Raw genomic sequence first — 16,466 nt, 5'->3', positions numbered from 1 at the left:
CCTACAGAGTGCTGCCCTACAGAGTGCTGCCCTACAGAGTGCTGCCCTACAGAGTGCTGCCCTACAGAGTGCTGCTGTAGTCTTTACAAAACACAGTGTTTTAATCAGTTATTTGGTGATGTGAATATATTTAGTATAGTTTAATCTTTTATCTTTTAATGTTGAATTATTTAAAAAATTCGGAAATTCAGTGAGTAGGATGGTTCTGCTTCAATAAAGGTTAGAATAAATAGATAAATGTGAGTTATGATATAATTATACTAATTGTGGATACACTCCAGTCCACCTCAAATGTCACCTAAACATTGACGTGGAACGTTTATTCTGCTGCCGGGGACGACGACCTCTGTCTGATGCCACTGAGGGGTTGTGAAGTCAAACCAACGGGAGGACCCACAGACTTTAGTCATGCAGAAAGGAAAACACACACACACACACACACAGTCACTCCCACTCTCTCACACACACCATACACACACACAAACACACACACACACACACACAGTCACTCCCACTCTCTCACACACACCATACACACACACAAACACACACACACACACTCTCTCTCCCTGTCTTAAAAACACACACATTCACACACACACACACACACACACGCACACACACACACACACACACACACACACACACACACACACACACACACACACACACACACACACACACACACACACACACACACACACACACACACTCTCTCTCCCTGTCTTAAAAACACACCATACACACCATACACACACACACACACACCATACACACAAAAGAACAAACAAACACACACACAAACACAAACACACCACACACACACACACCATACACACAAAAGAACACACACTTACACAAACACACACACACCCTGACACAGTCTCTCACACAGACACAAGGCCCCCTGCCCCCGACCTGTCAGAGCCAGTCTATAGTGAACACAAATATAAACTCGTCACACTGACCACACTCTCTCTCTCACTCCCTCTCTCTACTCAACTTTCTCCCTCTATTTCCTTCTCTCTCTCTTTCTCACTCTCCCCCTCTCTACTCAACTCTCTCTCTCTCCCTCTTTATTTCCTTCCTTCCTTCTCTCTGTCTCTCTCTCTCTCTCTCTCTCTCTCTCTCTCTCTCTCTCTCTCTCTCTCTCTCTCTCTCTCTCTCTCTCTCTCTCTCTCTCTCTCTCTCTCTCTCTCTCTCTCTCTCTGTCTCTGGGTGTGTGTGATGTCTCTCTCTCTGTCTCTCTCTCTATCTCTCTGTCTCTCTCTGTCTCTCTCTGTCTCTCTCTGTCTCTCTCTGTCTCTCAGTGTGATGTCTCTCTGTCTCTCGGTGTGTGTGATGGGGTAGCTCAGTGGAATGCGGCCATCTCTGCACACACAAACACAAACACACCTCAGTGCACAAACTCCCAAGATGCTCAATGACAGAGCATGGGGAAGAGAGGGGGGGAGAAAGGAGGAAGAGGGGGAAGAGAGGGGGGGAGAAAGGAGAAAGGGGGAAGAGAGGAAGAGGGGGAAGAGAGGGAGGGAGAAAGGAGGAAGAGGGGAAGAGAGGGGGAGAAGGAGGAAGAGGGGGAAGAGAGGGAGAGAAGGAGGAAGATGGGGAAGAGAGGGGGGAGAAAGGAGGAAGATGGGGAAGAGAGGGGGGAGAAAGGAGGAAGAGGGGGAAGAGAGGGGGAGAGAGAGGAGGAAGAGGGGGAAGAGAGGGGGAGAAAGGAGGAAGAGGGGGAAGAGAGGAGGGAGAGAGGAGGAAGAGGAGGGAGAGAGGGGGAGAGAGGAGGAAGAGGGGGAAGAGAGGGGGGAGAAAGGAGGAAGAGGGGGAAGAGAGGGGGGGAGAAAGGAGGAAGAGGGGAAGAGAGGGGGAGAGAGGAGGAAGAGGGGGAGAGAGGGGGAGAAAGGAGGAAGAGGGGAGAGAGGGGGGAGAGAGGAGGGAGAGGGGGAAGAGAGGGAGAGAGGAGGAGGGAGAGGGGAGAGAGGGGAGAGGGGAGGAGAGGGGGAGAGAGGGGAGGAGAGAGGAGGAAGAGGGGAGAGAGGGGGAGGAAGGAGGAAGAGGGGGAAGAGAGGGGGGAGAAAGGAGGAAGAGGGGAAGAGAGGGGGAGAGAGGAGGAAGAGGGGGAAGAGAGGGAGGAGAGAGGAGGAAGATGGGGAAGAGAGGGGGGAGAAAGGAGGAAGAGGGGAAGAGAGGGGGAGAGAGGAGGAAGAGGGGGAAGAGAGGGGGAGAGAGGAGGAAGAGGGGGAAGAGAGGGGGAGAGAGGAGGAAGAGGGGGAAGAGAGGGAGGGAGAAAGGAGGAAGAGGGGGAAGAGAGGGGGAGAAAGGAGGAAGAGGGGGAAGAGAGGGGAGGAGAGAGGAGGGAGAGGGGGAAGGAGGGGGAGAAAGGAGGAAGAGGGGAAGAGAGGGGGAGAAAGGAGGAAGATGGGGAAGAGAGGGGGAGAGAGAGGAGGAAGAGGGGGAAGAGAGGGGGAGAAAGGAGGAAGAGGGGGAAGAGAGGGGGGGAGAGAGGAGGGAAGAGGGGGAAGAGAGGGGGAGAGAGGAGGAAGAGGGGGAAGAGAGGGGAGGGAGAAAGGAGGAAGATGGGGAAGAGAGGGGGGGAGAGAGGAGGAAGAGGGGGAGGAGAGAGGGGAGGGAGAAGAGGAGGGAGAGAGGGGAGAAGGAGGAGAGGGGGAGAGGAGAGGAGGAAGAGGGGAAGAGAGGGGGAGAAAGGAGGAAGATGGGGAAGAGAGGGGGAGAGAAGGAGGAAGAGGGGGAAGAGAGGGGGGAGAAAGGAGGAAGAGGGGGAAGAGAGGGGGAGAAAGGAGGAAGATGGGGAAGAGAGGGGGGAGAAAGGAGGAAGAGGGGGAAGAGAGGGGGAGAGAGAGGAGGGAAGAGGGGGAAGAGAGGGGAGGGAGAAAGGAGGAAGAGGGGGAAGAGAGGGGGAGGGAGAAAGGAGGAAGAGGGGGAAGAGAGGGGGAGAGAGGAGGAGGAAGAGGGGAAGAGAGAGGGGAGAGAGGAGGAAGAGGGGGAGAGAGGGGGGAGAGAGGAGGAAGAGGGGGAAGAGAGGGGGAGAAAGGAGGAAGAGGGGGAGGAGAGGGGGAGAGAGGAGGAAGAGGGGGAAGAGAGGGAGGGAGAGGAGGAAGAGGGGAAGAGAGGGGGAGAAAGGAGGAAGAGGGGGAGAGAGGGGGAGAGAGGAGGAGAGGGGAGAGAGGAGGGGAAAGGAGGGAGAGGGGAAGAGAGGGAGGGAGAGAGGAGGAAGATGGGGAAGAGAGGGGGGAGAAAGGAGGAAGAGGGGGAGAGGGGGGAGAAAGGAGGAAGAGGGGGAAGAGAGGGAGGGAGAAAGGAGGAAGATGGGGAAGAGAGGGGGGGAGAAAGGAGGAAGAGGGGGAAGAGAGGGGGGAGAGAGGAGGAAGAGGGGGAAGAGAGGGGGAGAGAGGAGGAAGAGGGGGAGAGAGAGAGGGGAGAGAGGGGAGGGAGAGAGGGGAAGAGGGGGGGAGAAAGGAGGAAGATGGGGAAGAGAGGGGGGGAGGAGAAGAGGGGAGAGAGGGGGAGAGGAGGAAGAGGGGAGAGGGGAGGAGAGAGGAGGAAGAGGGGAAGGAGGGAGAGAGGAGGAAGAGGGGGAAGAGAGGGGGGGAGAGGAGGAAGAGGGGAAGAGAGGGGGGAGAAAGGAGGAAGAGGGGGAAGAGAGGGGGGAGAAAGGAGGAAGATGGGGAAGAGAGGGGGAGAGGAGGAAGAGGGGGAGAGAGAGGGAGGAGAGAGGAGGAAGAGGGGGAAGAGAGGGGGGAGAAAGGAGGAAGATGGGGAAGAGAGGGGGGGAGAAAGGAGGAAGAGGGGGAAGAGAGGGGGGGAGAAAGGAGGAAGAGGGGGAAGAGAGGGGGAGAAAGGAGGAAGATGGGGAAGAGAGGGGGGAGAAAGGAGGAAGAGGGGGAAGAGAGGGGGGGAGAAAGGAGGAAGAGGGGGAAGAGAGGGGGGAGAAAGGAGGAAGAGGGGGAAGAGAGGGGGGAGAAAGGAGGAAGATGGGGAAGAGAGGGGGGGAGAAAGGAGGAAGAGGGGGAAGAGAGGGGGGGAGAAAGGAGGAAGAGGGGGAAGAGAGGGGGGAGAAAGGAGGAAGAGGGGGAAGAGAGGGGAGGAGAAAGGAGGAAGAGGGGGAAGAGAGGGGGAGAAAGGAGGAAGAGGGGGAAGAGAGGGGGAGAAAGGAGGAAGAGGGGGAAGAGAGGGGGGAGAAAGGAGGAAGAGGGGGAAGAGAGGGGGGGAGAAAGGAGGAAGAGGGGGAAGAGAGGGGGGGAGAAAGGAGGAAGAGGGGGAAGAGAGGGGGGGAGAAAGGAGGAAGAGGGGGAAGAGAGGGGGGGAGGAAGAGGGAGGAAGAGGGGGAAGAGAGGGGGAGAAAGGAGGAAGAGGGGGAAGAGAGGGGGGGAGAAAGGAGGAAGAGGGGGAAGAGAGGGGGAGAAAGGAGGAAGAGGGGGAAGAGAGAGGGGGGAGAAAGGAGGAAGAGGGGGAAGAGAGGGGGAGAAAGGAGGAAGAGGGGGAAGAGAGGGGGGAGAAAGGAGGAAGATGGGGAAGAGAGGGGGTGGAAAGGAGGAAGAGGGGGAAGAGAGGGGGAGAAAGGAGGAAGAGGGGGAAGAGAGGGGGAGAAAGGAGGAAGATGGGGAAGAGAGGGGGTGGAAAGGAGGAAGAGGGGGAAGAGAGGGGGGAGAAAGGAGGAAGAGGGGGAAGAGAGGGGGAGAAAGGAGGAAGATGGGGAAGAGAGGGGGTGGAAAGGAGGAAGAGGGGGAAGAGAGGGGGGGAGAAAGGAGGAAGAGGGGGAAGAGAGGGGGGGAGAAAGGAGGAAGAGGGGGAAGAGAGGGGGGAGAAAGGAGGAAGATGGGGAAGAGAGGGGGTGGAAAGGAGGAAGAGGGGGAAGAGAGGGGGGAGAAAGGAGGAAGAGGGGGAAGAGAGGGGGAGAAAGGAGGAAGATGGGGAAGAGAGGGGGTGGAAAGGAGGAAGAGGGGGAAGAGAGGGGGAGAAAGGAGGAAGAGGGGGAAGAGAGGGGGAGAAAGGAGGAAGATGGGGAAGAGAGGGGGTGGAAAGGAGGAAGAGGGGGAAGAGAGGGGGTGGAAAGGAGGAAGAGGGGGAAGAGAGGGGGGAGAAAGGAGGAAGAGGGGGAAGAGAGATGGGTGGAAAGGAGGAAGAGGGGGAAGAGAGATGGATGGAAAGGAGGAAGAGGGGGAAGAGAGATGGGTGGAAAGGAGGAAGAGGGGGAAGAGAGGGGGAGAAAGGAGGAAGAGGGGGAAGAGAGATGGGGAGAAAGGAGGAAGAGGGGGAAGAGAGGGGGTGGAAAGGAGGAAGAGGGGGAAGAGAGGGGGGGAGAAAGGAGGAAGAGGGGGAAGAGAGATGGGTGGAAAGGAGGAAGAGGGGGAAGAGAGATGGGTGGAGAAAGGAGGAAGAGGGGGAAGAGAGATGGGTGGAAAGGAGGAAGAGGGGGAAGAGAGGGGGGAGAAAGGAGGAAGAGGGGGAAGAGAGATGGGTGGAAAGGAGGAAGAAGGGGAAGAGAGATGGGTGGAAAGGAGGAAGAGGGGGAAGAGAGGGGGTGGAAAGGAGGAAGAGGGGGAAGAGAGGGGGTGGAAAGGAGGAAGAGGGGGAAGAGAGGGGGGAGAAAGGAGGAAGAGGGGGAAGAGAGGGGGAGAAAGGAGGAAGAGGGGTAAGAGAGGGGGAGAAAGGAGGAAGAGGGGGAAGAGAGATGGGTGGAAAGGAGGAAGAGGGGGAAGAGAGGGGGGAGAAAGGAGGAAGAGGGGGAAGAGAGATGGGTGGAAAGGAGGAAGAGGGGGAAGAGAGGAGGGGAGAAAGGAGGAAGAGGGGGAAGAGAGGGAGTGGAAAGGAGGAAGAGGGGGAAGAGAGGGGGAGAAAGGAGGAAGAGGGGGAAGAGAGATGGGTGGAAAGGAGGAAGAGGGGGAAGAGAGATGGATGGAAAGGAGGAAGAGGGGGAAGAGAGATGGGTGGAAAGGAGGAAGAGGGGGAAGAGAGATGGGTGGAAAGGAGGAAGAGGGGGAAGAGAGGGGGGGAGAAAGGAGGAAGAGGGGGAAGAGAGGGGGTGGAAAGGAGGAAGAGGGGGAAGAGAGATGGGTGGAAAGGAGGAAGAGGGGGAAGAGAGATGGGTGGAGAAAGGAGGAAGAGGGGGAAGAGAGATGGGTGGAAAGGAGGAAGAGGGGGAAGAGAGGGGGAGAAAGGAGGAAGAGGGGGAAGAGAGATGGGTGGAAAGGAGGAAGAAGGGGAAGAGAGATGGGTGGAAAGGAGGAAGAGGGGGAAGAGAGGGGGTGGAAAGGAGGAAGAGGGGGAAGAGAGGGGGTGGAAAGGAGGAAGAGGGGGAAGAGAGGGGGGAGAAAGGAGGAAGAGGGGGAAGAGAGGGGGAGAAAGGAGGAAGAGGGGGAAGAGAGGGGGAGAAAGGAGGAAGAGGGGGAAGAGAGATGGGTGGAAAGGAGGAAGAGGGGGAAGAGAGGGGGGAGAAAGGAGGAAGAGGGGGAAGAGAAATGGGTGGAAAGGAGGAAGAGGGGGAAGAGAGGGGGGGAGAAAGGAGGAAGAGGGGGAAGAGAGGGGGTGGAAAGGAGGAAGAGGGGGAAGAGAGGGGGAGAAAGGAGGAAGAGGGGGAAGAGAAATGGGAGGAAAGGAGGAAGAGGGGGAAGAGAGATGGGTGGAGAAAGGAGGAAGAGGGGGAAGAGAGATGGGTGGAAAGGAGGAAGAGGGGGAAGAGAGGGGGGAGAAAGGAGGAAGAGGGGGAAGAGAGATGGGTGGAAAGGAGGAAGAAGGGGAAGAGAGATGGGTGGAAAGGAGAAAGAGGGGGAAGAGAGGGGGTGGAAAGGAGGAAGAGGGGGAAGAGAGGGGGTGGAAAGGAGGAAGAGGGGGAAGAGAGGGGGGGAGAAAGGAGGAACAGGGGGAAGAGAGGGGGAGAAAGGAGGAAGAGGGGGAAGAGAGGGGGAGAAAGGAGGAAGAGGGGGAAGAGAGATGGGTGGAAAGGAGGAAGAGGGGGAAGAGAGGGGGGAGAAAGGAGGAAGAGGGGGAAGAGAGATGGGTGGAAAGGAGGAAGAGGGGGAAGAGAGGGGGAGAAAGGGAAGAGAGTGGAGAAAGAGTGAAGGTCAGGACAGTAGAGAGGGAAGAGAGTGGAGCTAGAGGAGAAAGAGTGAAGGTCAGGACAGTAGAGAGGGAAGAGAGTGGAGCTAGAGGAGAAAGAGTGAAGGTCAGGACAGTAGAGAGGGAAGAGAGTGGAGCTAGAGGAGAAAGAGTGAAGGTCAGGACAGTAGAGAGGGTAGAGAGTGGAGCTAGAGGAGAAAGAGTGAAGGTCAGGACAGTAGAGAGGGAAGAGAGTGGAGCTAGAGGAGAAAGAGTGAAGGTCAGGACAGTAGAGAGGGTAGAGAGTGGAGCTAGAGGAGAAAGAGTGAAGGTCAGGACAGTAGAGAGGGAAGAGAGTGGAGCTAGAGGAGAAAGAGTGAAGGTCAGGACAGTAGAGAGGGAAGAGAGTGGAGCTAGAGGAGAAAGAGTGAAGGTCAGGACAGTAGAGAGGGAAGAGAGTGGAGCTAGAGGATAAATAGTGAAGGTTACATCAATCAATAAGAGGTGTCAGACAGCCGTTCCTATCTGCCACCGATACCTCTTAAATATGCCTCTTAATGATACCTCTTAATGATACCTCTTAAAGATACCTCTTAATGATACCTCTTAATGATTCCTCTTAAAGATACCTCTTAATGATACCTCTTAATGATACCTCTTAAAGATACCTCTTAATGATACCTCTTAAAGATTCTCTTAAAGAATCCTCTTAAATATGCCTCTTAATGATACCTCTTAATGATACCTCTTAAAGATACCTCTTAATGATACCTCTTAATGATACCTCTTAATGATACCTCTTAAAGATACCTCTTAATGATTCCTCTTAATGATACCTCTTAATGATTCCTCTTAATGAATCCTCTTAATGATACCTCTTAATGATACCTCTTAATGATTCCTCTTAATGAATCCTCTTAATGAATCCTCTTAATGATTCCTCTTAATGATTCATCTTAATGAATCCTCTTAATGAATCCTCTTAATGATTCCTCTTAATGAATCCTCTTAATGATTCCTCTTAATGAATCCTCTTAATGATTCCTCTTAATGATACCTCTTAATGATTCCTCTTAATGATTCCTCTTAATTATTCCTCTTAATGAATCCTCTTAATGAATCCTCTTAATGATTCCTCTTAATGATTCCTCTTAATGATTCCTCTTAATGAATCCTCTTAATGATTCCTCTTAATGATTCCTCTTAATGATTCCTCTTAATGAATCCTCTTAATGATTCCTCTTAATGATTCCTCTTAATGATTCCTCTTAATGATTCCTCTTAATGATACCTCTTAATGATTCCTCTTATGGATACCTCTTAAAAATACCTCTTATGGATTCCTCTTAATGATTCCTCCTAATGAATCCTCTTAATGATTCCTCTTAATGATTCCTCTTAATGATTCCTCTTATGGATACCTCTTAAAAATACCTCTTATGGATTCCTCTTAATGATACCTCTTAATGATACCTCTTCTAATCAACAACAGGTGGTGTGTGGGTGTTTTCCATAGATTTCTCTCTCTTTTTGAAAAACCCTGGCCTTTTCTTATTTTGGAAAAAGTCTCTCCTCCGTGACCCGGAAACCGATAAGTGGTCGAGTGGTGGAGGAGATGTCAGTTCATTAGTAGGTTGAACGGAAGACTTGTCCTCCCCTCCTCGACAGTCACCTTTCCCCCGAGGATAGTCATGAACAGAAGACTTGTCCTCCCCTCCTCGACAGTCACCTTTTCCCCGAGGATAGTCATGAACAGAAGACTTGTCCTCCCCTCCTCGACAGTCACCTTTTCCCCGAGGATAGTCATGTGTATCCTACCTGAGTCCTTCACGAAAGAGTTTTGATATCTGCTCACACACCCTTTGAATCAGCTTTAGTTTTCTCATAGGAGAAAAACATTCAATCTTTTACAAGCGATTCGCTACTCATCCTTTTACCTATAAAATGTCTTGCACAACTAGCTAAATGTCTTGCACAACTAGCTAAATGTCTTGCACAACTAGCTACATGTCTTGCACAACTAGCTAAATGTCTTGCACAACTAGCTAAATGTCTTGCACAACTAGCTACATGTCTTGCACAACTAGCTAAATGTCTTGCACAACTAGCTAAATGTCTTGCACAACTAGCTAAATGTCTTGCACAACTAGCTAAATGTCTTGCACAACTAGCTAAATGTCTTGCACAACTAGCTAAATGTCTTGCACAACTAGCTAAATGTCTTGCACAACTAGCTAAATGTCTTGCACAACTAGCTAAATGTCTTGCACAACTAGCTAAATGTCTTGCACAACTAGCTAAATGTCTTGCACAACTAGCTACATGTCTTGCACAACTAGCTAAATGTCTTGCACAACTAGCTAAATGTCTTGCACAACTAGCTAAATGTCTTGCACAACTAGCTAAATGTCTTGCACAACTAGCTAAATGTCTTGCACAACTAGCTAAATGTCTTGCACAACTAGCTAAATGTCTTGCACAACTAGGTAAATGTCTTGCACAACTAGCTAAATGTCTTGCACAACTAGCTAAATGTCTTGCACAACTAGCTAAATGTCTTGCACAACTAGCTAAATTCGTTTTTTTATCACTTCATACATTTTATTTTGGGATTCCACCCTGTAAAAGTAACTTGCCTCAAATTGCCTAATTATGCCCGAGTGGAGATGGAGACAAGCGCATTTTAGTCCATTTTCACTCTCCTCTTCGGCTGTGTGTGTGTGTGTGTGTGTGTGTGTGTGTGTGTGTGTGTGTGTGTGTGTGTGTGTGTGTGTGTGTGTGTGTGTGTGTGTGTGTGTGTGTGTGTGTGTGTGTGTGTGTGTGTGTGTGTGTGTGTACGTTCTGTAGATCTACACCTAGATGTACCTGACATTTAACTTGTATTTATTGAACTAGGCAAGTCAGTTAAGAACAAAGTCTTATTTACAATGACGGCCTAGGAACAGTGGGTTAACTGCCTTGTTCAGGTGCAGAACGGCAGATTTTTACCTTGTCAGCTCAGGGATTCGCTCGTGCAACCTTTATCGTTACTAGTCAACACTCTAACCAGTAGGCTACCTGCCGCCCCGCTAGGCTACCTGCCGCCCCACTAGGCTACCTGCCACACCACTAGGCTACCTGCCGCCCCGCTAGGCTACCTGCCACCCCACTAGGCTACCTGCCGCCCCGCTAGGCTACCTGCCACACCACTAGGCTACCTGCCGCCCCGCTAGGCTACCTGCCACCCCACTAGGCTACCTGCCGCCCCGCTAGGCTACCTGCCACACCACTAGGCTACCTGCCGCCCCGCTAGGCTACCTGCCGCCCCGCTAGGCTACCTGCCGCCCCGCTAGGCTACCTGCCGCCCCGCTAGGCTACCTGCCGCCCCGCTAGGCTACCTGCCGCCCCGCTAGGCTACCTGCCACCCCACTAGGCTACCTGCCACCCCACTAGGCTACCTGCCACCCCACTAGGCTACCTGCCGCCCCACTAGGCTACCTGCCTAGTGGTAATAGTATCAAGACTGCCCAAATGTGCCTAACTGGTGTATCAATACATTTTCAGGTTCATAACTGTGCACTCTCCTCAAACAATAGCATGGTATTATTTCACTGTAATAGCTACTGTAAATTGGACAGTGTAGTTAGATTAACAAGAATTTAAGCTTTCTGCCCATATCAGATATGTCTATGTCCTGGGAAATGTTCTTAGTTATTTTCAACCTCATGCTAATCGCATTAGCCTACGTTAGCTCAACCTTCCCGGTGGGAGACCCACCGATCCTGTAGTGGTTTTAATTCAACGGAATGATTAAATGTCTAATCCCATGTCAAATTATTCAACTGCTCACATTTCAAAACATCACACTTTATTACAGACTATGTCTGTCCCTTATTCTCCTTATGTCGTGTTCTCATTTTACATTTAGTCACAATGTATATTCACCTGGCATAGTTACCTGTGTAGGTAGGCCTTACAAAGAACATACCTAGGCCAAATAAAGAGGTCGTTATTAATTGATGGTGAAAGTGCGCAGGCGCGTTCCCATGGGAGACCCTAGAGTGTCTCGCGGATATTGGCGGACAGGGGCGGATAACCCGCGCGGACGTATAGTGCGCCCTCGGTCAGGGCTCGAGCAGCTCCGTCTGTTCGCCGTGTTTCCCTGCGTGGAGACTGCGGCGCAAGGCGTTTTAACCAAGACTGTGGGTCACGACGCTAAGTGTGAATGACGAGATTAAACCCGTCATAGAATTAGAATGTCACGGCTACGTTCTGATCGTTCTAATTCTACATCTACGTGGCTAAATGAATGTGCGCTGATGAAATGGACACTCCTTGTTGTAACATCCTGCTGTTTTGATGAAATGTGTTTGTGCATAAAAGTGCATCTATGGGGCCTCACTTGGGCACGTTATACATGTCAAATGAATTCAATACAGGCCATATTGTTTTACTGAATTTAGCCCACTCTCCTTGTAGAATAGGTTACAGCATCATTTTATATTAATAACGCTGTATATTTGGAGGGCGGAATACACCTTTACGCGTTAAGACTATATCTGTGCTGTTGCAGATTCCAAAGCCGATAGTCCTGCAATATACGAGTTGTAATGGTGTACTTTTATGGGTAAATACTCGCAAATAATATGTCAAGTGTTAAATATTGTGCGCAAGCAGAGGAACACAATAGGCACACAGGCCCTTTTGCAACAAATATTTCGTACATACGACCTACTTCAGAAGGAACGTTTAACATTTTACAACGTATTTATGATAAACTCGCATACATTTCTCTTAAGAAGCCTGGTGCTTAAAGCACTTGACTGCAATCAGTGATATTCCACAAAGCAGGATAATCTCTCTCTCTCTCGTCGTTGTCGATAATCAGATTCACATGCCGTGTCTTGAGATTAGTTACACGCCAAGCGTGTTACAACAATAAGCCTATTGTCTTCGGTTTCATAATATTTTATTATGAAATGTGAATTCTGTATTTGTATTCCAGAATTGTGTAAATTCCACATTCAGCACGGGTTTCTGGAACCGTACAAATAGTTAGCAGACATGTTGTTAATTGTTTGTGTGATATTGTCGACATCTCTACATTAAACGGTGTTAAGAGTAAATACGGTTTGTAAAACAACTCCAAAATGCGTCACATCCGTTCCCCATATATCCTACAACTGAAGGCTTTAAGGCTCAGCACAGCAAAACATAGTTTACATAAATCTTTGTACCAAACGATTAGTATTTTTTTATATACATAAAAACATTTTTAATGACAGATTCAGTCAATATTAGAGTGTTACCCCGATTTGGGAAGAAATTAGAATGTTATAGTACTTCTAATTGAAATAAACTTTAAACATGCGTAAAAAAAAACAAAAAATCCCATTCCATTCATTTTAAATAAAAAGTTATTTTAATTAATTGAAAATGGATTATAATACAGTACATGCATGCAAATATAATACCATCTTTGGCCGTGTTTAGACTGCTGGAAATGCTGTTGTTAATAACAGGTTCATAATAATAATAATAATAATAATAATTTAATAAATGATTATTAGACCCACTGTTTTAGGCCTACGCTGGTACTCTGCGTACAAAAACAAGTATCTATTATTAAAACATAAAATGGAAAATTGAGTTATTCTGCATTTCTTTGTGTGATAGGATATCCTGTAAATATGTTCTTTACTTTTATATCAACATTGTTGATGTCTTGTCAATAAATACAATTGGCGCAGGCTATCGATGTGACAAGTAGGATTGAGCTAGGCCTTAGGTCAACAGGCTATGATGTGACAAGTAGCATGAGCTAGGCCTTAGGTCAACAGGCTATCGATGTGACAAGTAGGATTTAATTAGGCCTTAGGTCAACAGGCTATCGATGTGACAAGTAAATTTGAGCTAGGCCTTAGGTCAACAGGCTATCGTTGTGACAAGTAGTATGAGCTAGGCCTTAGGTCAACAGGCTATCGATGTGACAAGTAGGATTGAGCTAGGCCTTAGGTCAACAGGCTATCGATGTGACAAGTAGGATGGAGCTAGGCCTTAGGTCAACAGGCTATCGATGTGACAAGTAAATTTGAGCTAGGCCTTAGGTCAACAGGCTATCGTTGTGACAAGTAGTATGAGCTAGGCCTTAGGTCAACAGGCTATCGATGTGACAAGTAGGATTGAGCTAGGCCTTAGGTCAACAGGCTATCGATGTGACAAGTAGGATGGAGCTAGGCCTTAGGTCAACAGGCTATCGATGTGACAAGTAGGATTGAGCTAGGCCTTAGGTCAACCGGCTATCGATGTGACAAGTAGGAATGAGCTAGGTCTTAGGTCAACAGGCTATCGATGTGACAAGTAGGATGGAGCTAGGCCTTAGGTCAACAGGCTATCGATGTGACAAGTAGGCTTGAGCTAGGCCTTAGATCAACAGGCTATCCTTACAAGTAGCCTTTAAAGGCCTACATGGGCCAGACACGACCTTACGTTTTTACCAAGATGATGATGGAGAAAAAAAAATCGCTAAATGCGGAAGCTGAAATTGGCATGATATATCCACCTTGTAAACAGTGTCTTGGCGATGATGCAGAATAAGTATATAGGCCTAACTCTACGCCTCCTTTAAACAGACTAGGCCAAGTCTAAATAGGACAACGTCTCCTTTAAACAGACTAGGCCAAGTCTAAATAGGACAACGTCTCCTTTAAACAGACTAGGCCAAGTCTAAATAGGACAACGTCTCCTTTAAACAGACTAGGCCAAGTCTAAATAGGACAACGTCTCCTTTAAACAGACTCGGACAAGTCTACAGGACAACGTCTCCTTTAAACAGACTAGGCCAAGTCTAAATAGGACAACGTCTCCTTTAAACAGACTAGGCCAAGTCTAAATAGGACAACGTCTCCTTTAAACAGACTAGGCCAAGTCTAAATAGGACAACGTCTCCTTTAAACAGACTAGGCCAAGTCTAAATAGGACAACGTCTCCTTTAAACAGACTAGGCCAAGTCTAAATAGGACAACGTCTCCTTTAAACAGACTAGGCCAAGTCTAAATAGGACAACGTCTCCTTCGAACAGACTAGGCCAAGTCTAAATAGGACAACGTCTCCTTTAAACAGACTAGGCCAAGTCTAAATAGGACAACGTCTCCTTTAAACAGACTAGGCCAAGTCTAAATAGGACAACGTCTCCTTTAAACAGACTAGGCCAAGTCTAAATAGGACAACGTCTCCTTTAAACAGACTCGGACAAGTCTACAGGACAACGTCTCCTTTAAACAGACTAGGCCAAGTCTAAATAGGACAACGTCTCCTTTAAACAGACTAGGCCAAGTCTAAATAGGACAACGTCTCCTTTAAACAGACTAGGCCAAGTCTAAATAGGACAACGTCTCCTTTAAACAGACTAGGCCAAGTCTAAATAGGACAACGTCTCCTTTAAACAGACTAGGCCAAGTCTAAATAGGACAACGTCTCCTTTAAACAGACTAGGCCTTGTCTACAGGACAACGTCTCCTTCGAACAGACTAGGCCAAGTCTAAATAGGACAACGTCTCCTTTAAACAGACTCGGCCTTGTCTACAGGACAACGTCTCCTTCGAATAGACTAAAGTACTTGCTGGCATTGGAAAAACATAAATAAGGCGTGCTACTGCCAGGGTATACGATGGGCAGGGGCATCGGCATCAAGCATCTTCCTAGCAGGTTACTGTCTTTGTACAAGGCCGGGAGCTGCAGAGTCTTCCCCGGACCCGCGTCGGAGAAATCACCGCTGGGACCATCTAGCGCGGTTGAAATCTGTCTTTTCAATTTATTCCTTCGATTCTGGAACCAGATTTTGACCTGCGTTTCCGTTAACTGGAGAGAACTGGCGAGGCATGCGCGCTCGGCGCTGCTAAGGTACCGCTTCATATCGAAAGTAGATTCCAACTGAAAGATCTGTCTCTTGGAGAAGATGGTGCGAGTTTTTTTCTTGGTTGTCAGTTGTTTTTTCTTGCCGCCGCTATCACCGTCCCCGGTGTGATGCGTCGAGGAGCAGTCGTCGCCGCTGTCCCCGCTTTCGAAGCAATTGTCGGTGATCTGTAACGAGTCTTCCCGGGTGATAGCGACGGCCTTGGGTCCTCCGGTTGGGCTACAGTCGTTATCCGGCTCTGAGAACGGAAATGGGACAGAAATTGTATTCCGCAATATATATAGCATGACGCTGACAGTTTATCAGGCTACAATATTATGCTACACATACAAAAGCATTAGGCCCGATGTGTTGAATCAGGCTACAAAAATTCAATTTATTCCGCTATAGTGCAGTGTTTAACATTCATATTTTGCCATATTAGGCAACAGTTGCCTACCTGCATCATGTAGCCTTGTCGCGGGGTCCATTCTCCGTTGATGGTCATCGAACCAGTACAGTCCCGTACTATTCTGTAGCCTGCTACCGGAGTGACAGCTGTCAACTGTCTTCCTACCGTTACCGCTCGAGTTTGTCTGCAGGTTCAGAATATTATCTATGGTGAATTTGAGAGACGCGGCAGTCGGCCTGCATGGCGCGTCCACTTTGCTCATCATTTAGAGAAATAGTCTATTTTCTCCCGCAAGGACTTTTGGAACCAAAAGTTCCTGCGCTCTAGAAGTGGAACTTGGAACTCTCTTTCTCTCTTCTCAACGACGTCTTCACGCTCCACGCTCCATGCGAGGATGATGAGGGGATTGGACTGGGGCTTTCACGGCGCGCCTCTCTCTCTCTCTGCCTCGCTTGTTACTTCCACGGACCGGATGGAACGTTGGTGCGCCCTCGTCCATTGGACAAGAGGAGTGCCTGCGAGGGGCCAATTGCGTCAAGGGGAGGGGAAGAGAGAGAGTGGAATAGAATGTTATCGTTTTTTCCCTTCTTTTTTTGAGCCGGGCATCTGGTATAAAGGCTGGTTTAAAAAAAGGAAATGAAGAATGGAAAGGGATCATTATAAATAATTTAATTTGAGGTGTTCTGCATTTGAGGAATAGGCTATTTTATTATTCTGCAGTCATGGCTTTGGGTTGGTGAATGTATAATGTCTAGCTATAGACCCTGCAGTTCTGCCTTAGAAGGTAGGCTACCTAATACATCCTTTTTACACTTAACACCTGGTGCTGGCTGGGTCCAAACCGGATGTCCACCAGAGGTTTTGTCGTTGGTAGAAGGGGAGGTGGATGACGGGGTTTCAGCGTTTTAATGAAGTTCACGTTTTAATGAGGCCTTTTCGATGAGCTGTACTTTTCAAAGTAAAATACAAGAGAAATACCAATATAAATATATTACAAATAGTATTTACATTAATTTAGCTGGAATAGCATATTGAACACAACATTTACTGTAAGTTAAAATAGCCTCGGTCTATTTCTATGTGTAACAAGTTCCAGTTCATTTAGACCCGCATTGCAATTTCTTAGTT

The 16,466-nt window shown here is 49.1% G+C and overlaps 1 protein-coding gene across 1 annotated transcript; it reads right to left on the bottom strand.

Annotated features, from left to right (window-relative positions):
* Nucleotides 1–14,431: 14,431 nt before the first annotated feature.
* Nucleotides 14,432–15,817, bottom strand: LOC139577899 (homeobox protein HMX3-B-like). Its single transcript, XM_071405028.1, has 2 exons — nucleotides 15,387–15,817; nucleotides 14,432–15,185 (listed from the first exon to the last, which is right to left on the bottom strand). Exons 1-2 carry the CDS (start codon nucleotides 15,601–15,603, stop codon nucleotides 14,614–14,616), a joined length of 789 nt encoding a protein of 262 aa, XP_071261129.1. The 5' UTR covers nucleotides 15,604–15,817; the 3' UTR covers nucleotides 14,432–14,613.
* Between the last annotated feature and the right edge of the window lie 649 nt (nucleotides 15,818–16,466).

The sequence above is a fragment of the Salvelinus alpinus genome, chromosome 6, assembly GCF_045679555.1.
Source record: "Salvelinus alpinus chromosome 6, SLU_Salpinus.1, whole genome shotgun sequence".
Lineage (NCBI taxonomy): Eukaryota > Metazoa > Chordata > Actinopteri > Salmoniformes > Salmonidae > Salvelinus > Salvelinus alpinus.
This window is presented reverse-complemented; position numbering and strand designations above follow the sequence as displayed.

Bases quoted from the DNA above. Each gene is read 5' to 3' on its own strand.
- LOC139577899 (XM_071405028.1), bottom strand. From the start codon at position 15,603: ATGATGAGCAAAGTGGACGCGCCATGCAGGCCGACTGCCGCGTCTCTC. The intron at 15,186-15,386 runs GTAGGCAACTGT...TTCCGTTCTCAG, and splicing joins GACAAGGCTACATGATGCAG to AGCCGGATAACGACTGTAGC.